The sequence below is a fragment of the Ceratotherium simum genome, chromosome 11 (genome assembly GCF_057802395.1).
Source record: "Ceratotherium simum simum isolate JZ-2026a chromosome 11, ASM5780239v1, whole genome shotgun sequence".
Taxonomy (NCBI): Eukaryota; Metazoa; Chordata; class Mammalia; order Perissodactyla; family Rhinocerotidae; genus Ceratotherium; species Ceratotherium simum.
Genome location: NC_141910.1, coordinates 43944532 through 43953161, shown reverse-complemented (window position 1 = coordinate 43953161; position 8630 = coordinate 43944532). Strand labels below are relative to the sequence as shown.

Here is an 8630-nt window from a genome sequence, read left to right as displayed (position 1 = left end):
AATTGAAAATCAAGTTTTTCTTGGAAACATCAGAGAACTGATATCACAGGGCAAAGCGCCATCCTGAAATCCGGAGAGACGGGTGCATATGGAAAATGAAAGCTGAGATCAGTTTACCTGAAGCAGAAGCCACTAGAGCCGGTAACTAGTAGGAACACTTTAATGGTAATTTTGAAGAACTGATGGAGGCTGAGTGTGGACTACTTGAGATCTAAAAACCCCTGGGGGCCCAGGTTTTTTGGGAGCAGAAGGGTGCCCACATTTTCATGGTTTTTACCTCAAGGATTCCTATCAGGTTCTCAAAGTGAAGATTGGAGGAAAATCCCCTCCTGTTTCCAGCAGAGGGAGGAGGAAAGGAACCATTTTTAAAAACACCAGGGGAAAAGTAACTATTTTGAAATAGACTATGGGGAAAATAACCATTTGAAATATGCCCAGAACATTCTCCATAACAAAGGCCTGTACTCTAAGGGAAATCACTTTACCAGAGCCTTATCTGACCTAGAAGGGAAACTAGCCAACTCTAATCCCCTCTAGTCTTCTTGTCTCACATAAGGGGAGGAAAAAACCTAAGGAATGTTTCTGAAGGTCACAGCCCAGGGATTCAGGCCCACTAAAAAACTGAGATTTAATCATAAGATTATAGAACACCTCCCCCTCCCCCACACACAACCACCACATACACAAGGCTCCAGTATAACAGTGGCATATGACCAAGAGAGTTACAAGACACAGATTCTATTTAAGAAGTGTTTAGGGAGTCATAAAGACCACAGGAGAGGGAAAAAATAAGGAAACTAGAGAAAAATGAAGCCTCTGGCACCAATAGCTACAGAAGACATTAAACATAGCACAGCTCCTAGCCAGATTAACATAAAACCTCATGCTAAAAGCCTAATTACCTCGGTTTCTTTACCTGATACATCATGGCCAGCTTTCAACAAAAAATTAAAATACATGCTGAAAAAACATAGCCTGAAGAGACAAAGAAAGCATAAGAACCAGACTTAGGCATGACAGTTTTTGGAATTATCAGCTAGGGAGTTTAAAATAACCATCATCAATATGTTAAGGGCCCTAAAAGAAAATTAGACAACATGCAAGAACAGATTGGTAATGTAAATAGAGAATGGAAACTCTAAAAAAATCTGAGCTTGAAGATGTCAATAGAAACCTCCCAAAAAGAAATGCAAAGAGAAAGAATGATTTTTAAAAATGGAACAGAATATCAAAGAACTGTGGAACAATTACAAAAGGTGGGACAAATGAGAAATGGAAATACTGGAAGGAGAACAGAGAGAGAAAGGAACAGAAGATATATTTGAAGTAATAATGGCTGAGAAATTCCCAAAATTAATGACAGACACCAAACCACAGATAGAGAAACTCAGAGAACACCAAGCAGGATAAGTACCCAAAAATCTATACCTAGACATATCAAACTACAGAAAACAAAAGAGGAAGAAAATTTTGAAAGAAGAAAAAAGAACACCTAACTTGTAGAGAGACAAAGATAAGAATTACATTGGATTTCTCTTCAGAAACCATGTAAGCAAGGAGAGAGTGGAGTGAAATATTAAAGTGTTGAAGGAAAAATCAGCAACCTGGAATTCTGTATCCAGTGAAATTATCGCTGGATATTACAAAAAGAACTCTTAAAACTCAACAATAAGAAATGAACCACCCAATTAAAAAATAGACAGAAGATCTGGATAGCTCACTAAATAAGATATACAGACTTTACAAAAGCATATGAAAAGATGACATCATATGTTATTAGGGAATTGCAAATTAAAACAGCAGTGAGATACTACTACACACCTGTTAGAATGGTTAAAAAACAAAACAAACGAACAAAAAACTGACAGTACCAAATGTTCCACAGTAATGCAAGATGTTAATAATAGGAAAACTCTTGGTGGGGAGGGATCATATATGGGAAGCCTCTGTCGTATTAGCTCAATTTTCCTGTAAATCTAAAACTGTTCTAAAAAATAAAGTTTATTAATTTTTAAAAAACGAATACATGTTAAATTGAAGCCACATGGAAGATTCCCAGAGTAAAAGAATGATAAAGATCAAATAGGTTTAGAGCTAGAAGAGACCTTAGAATTGGTCATTCATTCATCAAATATTTATTGAGCACTTACAGGCACTTACAGTGCCTCCGTGAGGCACTGCAAGTATCATGAAAACAAGACAGAACTGTCACAATATAGTACTAAGCAAAGAAGGTCAAATGATCTCATTTTTGATATGTATGTATTTACGGGCCACGTGGAGAACTCTGAGAAGATGGTCACTAAGATATTAACAGTAGTTATTTCTGGATGGGCTTTTATTTCCTTTTAATGGTTCATGTCATTTCTAGCCCTGGTGGTCTAGTGGTTAAGATTTGAGGCCCAAGTTTGCTTCCCAGTCAGGGAACCACCCCACCCGTCACACCACCTTTCCTAGCGGTTGTCATACTATGGCGGCTACGTGCTGCTGTGATGCTGAAAGCTATGCCACCGACACTTCAAATGCCAGCAAGGTCACTGGGCAGAGATCCACTCTGCTGTACACAGGGTCTCTAGGAGTTGGAATCGACTCGAGGGCACTAACAACAAGTCATTTTATAGTATTTCTATAACAAGCATGCTTTGCTGTTGTAATAAGAAAATAAAATAGTAAGAGTAATTTTTCTTTTATTCTAAAGATGCCACTTCAGAGAATGCTCCTAGGCGAAGGTGAGTTTGGAGCCAGGATTGTGAAGGCATATGAACTAGAGCAGGGTAGGCAGGTGCCTGGGACAGGTCATTTCTTGCAGGGAAAGCGCACAGTAAGAGAATTCTGTGCCCTGTGCAGAAGTGGCTTTGGTTGCCCCAGAGGACAGGCCCAGTGGCTTCCACTGTGGATTTCATTCAGTGGCAACAACACTTGACCACCACTAACCACAGCCAGCTTTGTGACCCTGAGAGTTTCTGATGCTTGTTAATTTCTACCAAGTTGCCTCCTCCAGTGTTTTCCAAAGAGTGTTGCACAGAAAACTAGTCCCCAAGCTATTTATATGTGGATTTCCATGGTTAAGTGCTTTCGATAAATGCTAGATTGCACAAAGAATAGCACAATTATTTATAGCAGAACATATCAAAGCCTTTTTTATTCTGTGATACAATGTGTGTCTCCAAAACAAGAGTATACAGTGTTTCCTAAATTTTTTTGAGAAAAGAATCCCCCTCTCTACTTTGTTTGTTTTGACGGAGTCAAGAGCATTTCATGGAATTGGTGTCATCATGTGGTACACACTTTGAGAACTGTTACTCCACCATATGTCACATCAATGATCCCCGGGCCATGATTTATCTTGTTTGTCAATATATCCCCTAGTCTCTCCAGCACCAAGTGCACAGCTAGCACATAGAAGGCTCTCAATAAATATTCGTTAAGTAAGTGAATGAATGAATTTCATTAAGAAAAATTGACTTATCACAGAACTCTACATTTTCTGTATCTCCTCTGGATTTTACTTTCGTTTCCCTACAGTGAGCATCCCAATTTGAACAGTCCACGGAGGCATGGAAAAATTCAAAATCTAGATCTTCTCACCAGGGGTCTCTCTCTCCCAGGGGTTCTGCCACTTGCAAATGAACTTCTCTTCCCAGCTGAGAGTTAGGGACAAATCAAGGAAGATGGGTCTGTGGCTCATTTTATCACCCCCCTTTCAATAAATTCAGCTTGCTTCACAAAGAGTCAGTTGGGAATGGTCTGCAAAGAAAACAGCCACTTGGATTATATTAAGTGAGTGCGTGACTGTCAAAGCAATAAAGCCTTGCTCTTTCGTCTTTTCCTTCAAAAGTTTAGCAAGGACATACTTTCCCCACATAACCTAATAACAGCTGGCCCAGAGGATGGATTACACAAGGATTACAACTAACCCGGGTCGAGAAGAGCTTGCCTACGGTCTTGTAAAAAAGGAGCGCTTCCAGGGCTGAGAAAGTGCATGTTTTCTCCAATATTTCCCTGCTCTCGAATGCTTAGCCTCTGCTGTACTTGGTGTCCTTACCTTCTGCAGGCTTCTGTCCTTGAACAACTAGGGAGCTATTAGCCTCATTTCTTCTAGAGGCTGAAGGAGCTCGTCAGCTCCTCAAAATACAACAAAGCAAAAACCTGTTCAGCCAAAATTCAAGCCTAAATATGAAATCCAAATATTTGAACTGATCATGATGCCCACATGCTACAAAATTATAACATTCTTTTAACAAAAAACTATGTTGATTGAACTATAAGTATTTTATGCATAATGCTTTTCAGTCTAGAGTGATTTTAAACTCTCAAAACTTTATACAGGCAAGGAAAGCAAGCTGAAAGTGAAAGTCACTAAGTTTACTCTTATTTCTAAGATTAATTTCAACCTCCCTAGTTTTCAACACTCCTGCCATCGTCCAGTCTACTAGATACAGCTACAACGAGGGATTTCCTACACAAGGAACAAGGAATCTGGACTAGATTACTCCAGAGGGATATGTGCCATGTCTAAGTTTGTGGTTTGCTTCACTGTGTTTAAAGCAAAGGTTATTAGACACTAATGCTGCACAGATTTTCTAAATATTCTGTATTGCCAATGGCAGAGCCAGATGTGAGCCACATCAGGAGAGACGTGTGTGACAGCGTTTTCCTAACTGCTCATGATGAATTATAATTTGCAAAGGGGAAAATTTCAGCTGTGTGGTGCCAGGACAATCTCCTCCAAATACCACTCTCATCAGGTCATTTTCTCCTCAGGGAGAGTCAGAACTCCCTTTGTGAAATCTAAGGACTGATATTAAAGACCTCAGTCATTTGCCCTACCTTGAGACTATCCAAATGGATCCCTGTACCCCAGGACAACCTCTTTATTCTCCTCCTATATCTTTTGCTTGGGTGTCTCCCTCTGGAATACAGAGCTCTAACATCCTTCAAAACTTGGCTTAAACCTCATCATTTTCAAGGAGCCTCCCCTACCCTCTCCATGCTCATCCTTCTCCTGTATTTGGCATTCCCTGTAGTTATCTAGAGTTGTCGTTGTGAATATTGATGGTGGCCACTGGAAAGCTTAGTATCAAATTTGTGGCCTCTTTAAAGGAAGTGTGTGGAATGGACTCCCTGGGGTGTATTTTCTGTACTTTCTCCTGCCCACTTTCACTGTACATCTCCCCCCTTGAATTTACTCTGCTTTTTTGTTGCTTCTAATTTACCTATTTTTACACGATAACTTAAATCCTTTCTGGATCAAAGTGGAGTGTCAATGTGATTCTTGGACTCTATTAGCATGCACTTTTCTCTTAGCAGATGTCCTCTCTGAGTGGCTTAGCTCCCACTAAGATATGCTCCTCTGAGGAAAAAATTATCTCAGAAGCAAGTTATCTTCTTGTATTGTTATTGTCAATGTTCTAGGTTTTTTTTTATCTTTTTTTTTTTTTTGGTGAGGAAGATTGACCCTGAGTTAACATCGTGCCAATCTTCCTCCACTCTGCATGTGGAATGCCTCCACAGCATGGCCTGATGAGCTTGATGAGCAGTGTGTAGCTTCGCGCCCAGGATCCGAGCCTGCAAACCCCAAGCCGCTGAAGCGGAGCATGCAAACGCAACCACTATGCCAGCAGGCCAGCCCCATCTATGTTCTAGTTTTTGAAACTAACATTTTTATTTTGTTCCTCCTTTGCTTAAAAGATTTTATGTACAAAACCCTTTATATATATGATCTGTAACTTAGAATTACCATACCATGTTATACATGAAGAACCACCTAATCAGAAAGGTTAAATGGTTGGCCCAGTGTCACCCAGCTAATAAGGCAGATCCAAGACTCGAACCCAGGTCTACCTGACTCCAAACCTTTTGACTCTATATCCCCTAAAAGTGTCTAGCACTATAACAGGCACTGGGTGGTCTGTACTGATTGATGGTTGAAGTATGACCAGGAAAATTTGGTTCAGAATTGAATAAAACCTTGGAGGCAAAGCTACCAAAAGTTAAATTTGCAAAATTGGTACAAATTGGCTTCATAAAAAGACTGTGAAGAGACCCTAAGTAGGTGTGTCTGGGAAAGACAAGTCAGACCTACTGAGGTAACCAAAACACTTAGGGTGTGGGGTGAACATAACACTGGAAGAGATGACATGTGCTGATGTCCAAGTCTGGACACAGAGAAGAGAACGGATGGGTCACAGTGGTTTGGATTTAGGTCCAGGGCAGACTCATACAGCTGTCCAACCAACACAGCAATTCTAACCCAACCCCTTGGGTTTCAGTAAGGGTAGCCTTGGTAGTTGTCTCCTGAGAAGATCTGACAAAATGGGATAGACAGACTTTTTACACCCGAGGCAAGAGTACAGAGTCTCTGTTCACTGGGAATCTTCACACATGTTCCATTCTCTATAACACTTTCCCTAACTCCTCCTCAGAGCTTCATGTTTATGTAGTATTTACCACATGGTATTATAATGATGCGTCTCTGTCTGTCTTCCCCACTAGACATTAGCTATTCAGGGACAATAATATAATTTTTTGGAAATATCATACAAATTTCACTTCTCCCCAAACTGATCTAAAGATTGGATCCAATTCCATTAAAAAGCCAAGTATAATTGTTGAGGAACTTCACCAATAATTCTCAAATTTATGTAGAGGAGCAAAGACCTAAGAATAAACAAGGCACTCCTGAAAAGGAATATCAAGACTTATTACAGAGGTCCCGCCCTGAAGAGGATGGAGGTGGCCGGGGACGTGGGTGCTGCAGAACCCGGCGAGACCCGGCCTCTAAAGCCGTGTCTGCTGCGCCGCAACCACAGCCGCGAACAGCACGGCGTGGCGGCCTCCAGCCTCGAGGAGCTGAGGAGCAAGGCCTATGACATTCTGGCCATTGATAAGTCCCTGGCAGTCACCCTGGTCCTGGCAGAGGATGGCACCATAGTGGATGATGACGATTACTTCCTGTGTCTACCTTCCAATACTAAGTTCGTGGCATTGGCCGGTAATGAGAAGTGGGCATACTGCAATTCAGATGGAGGTACAGCCTGGATTTCCCAAGAGTCCGTTGAGGTAGATGAACCAGACAGCGGGTCAGAGTTGCAGTGGAAGAATGTCGCCAGGCAGCTAAAAGAAGATCTATCCAGCATCATCCTCCTGTCAGAGCATGATCTCCAGGTGCTCATTGATGTTCCGTGTTCAGACCTGGCTCAGGAACTGTGCCAAAGCTGTGTCACGGTCCAGGGGCTCCAGAACACCCTCCAGCAGGTGCTTGACCAGAGGGAGAAAGCCCGTCAGTCCAAGCAGCTCTTGGAGCTTTACCTCCAGGCTTTGGAGAAGGAGGGCAGCATCTTGTCAAAGCAGCAAGATTCCAAAGCTGGCTTCAGTGACGAGAGGGATGCAGTTGACACGGGAATTAGCAGAGAGAGCTCCCCTGAAATTACACTTAGGAGCCAGATTCTCACTGCACTGAAGGAGAAGCCTGCTCCGGAGCTGAGTTTGTCTAGTCAGGATTTGGAGCTGGTTACCAAGGAAGACCCCAAAGCATTGGCTGTTGCTTTGAACTGGGACATAAAGAAGACGGAAACTGTTCAACAGGCCTGTAATCAGGAACTAAGCCTGCGCCTCCAGCAGATACAGAGCTTGCATTCTCTCAGGAATATTTCAGCCAGGAAGAATTCGCTGCCTGGAGAACTGCAGAATCCTAAATGAGCCAAACAAGACTCCACATAGTATAGCTGGAAATATGCCAGAGAAAACCCTGTGACCTTGTTTTTAGTTATCAGTAAATGCCTTCAGCCTAGTTACTTCAGCTACTTACACACTCCACTCCCTGCCTTGGAGCATGTTCTCCTGGAACAGACTAGAAGACTAGCCTCATGCCCCTCCAGAAAAGCTACTCCAGATTTCAGCATCCGCCCTTCCACCGACTTTGAAGATATAGCTGTACTGACAATATCCCACCTCTTCTAATTACATGTTCTTATGTTCTCTGTTTAAAAGTGGTTGTGTTGGGCCGGCCCCGTGGCTTATCGGTTAAGTGCGCGCGCTCCGCTGCTGGCGGCCTGGGGTTCAGATCCCAGGCGCGCACCGACACACCGCTTCTCTGGCCATGCTGAGGCCGCGTCCCACATACAGCAACTAGAAGGATGTGCAACTGTGACATACAACTATATACCGGGGCTTTGGGGGAAAAATAAATAAATAAAATTATAAAAAAATAAAAAATAAATAAAATAAAAAATAAAAAAAAAGACTTATTACAAAGCTGCAGTAGTGAAGACAGTGTGGTACTGGCACAGATACAAACAAATTGTCCAGTGGAATAGACTAGAGAACCCAGAAACAGAGGCAGAGAGAAAAGGAGAAGGGTGTGGGTCTTGGAGATATGAAAGAGAAGGCATTGCAGATCACTAAGGAAACAACAAACTCTTCAGTAAATGGTGCAGGGCCAATTGGTTATCTACATAGGGGAAAAAAAACTGTAATTAGATCCTACTTTGCACTATACAGAAAAATCAAATCCTGGTGGATTTAAGACTTAGGTGTAAAAAGAAAACTCTAAAACTTTTGAAGACAATGTAGGAGAATATCTTTAGGACAACAGGGTGGTGATGATTCTTCTAAAAAGTACAAACTAT

General features: G+C 41.9%; 1 protein-coding gene across 1 annotated transcript; it reads left to right on the top strand.

Annotated features, from left to right (window-relative positions):
• The first annotated feature begins 6721 nt into the window (after positions 1–6721).
• On the top strand, positions 6722–8049 carry LOC101404591 (DNA fragmentation factor subunit alpha-like). The gene has a single exon (XM_014781052.2). The coding sequence runs from the start codon at positions 6730–6732 to the stop codon at positions 7699–7701; it is 972 nt and encodes a 323-aa protein (XP_014636538.1). The 5' UTR covers positions 6722–6729; the 3' UTR covers positions 7702–8049.
• The last annotated feature ends 581 nt before the right edge of the window (positions 8050–8630 follow it).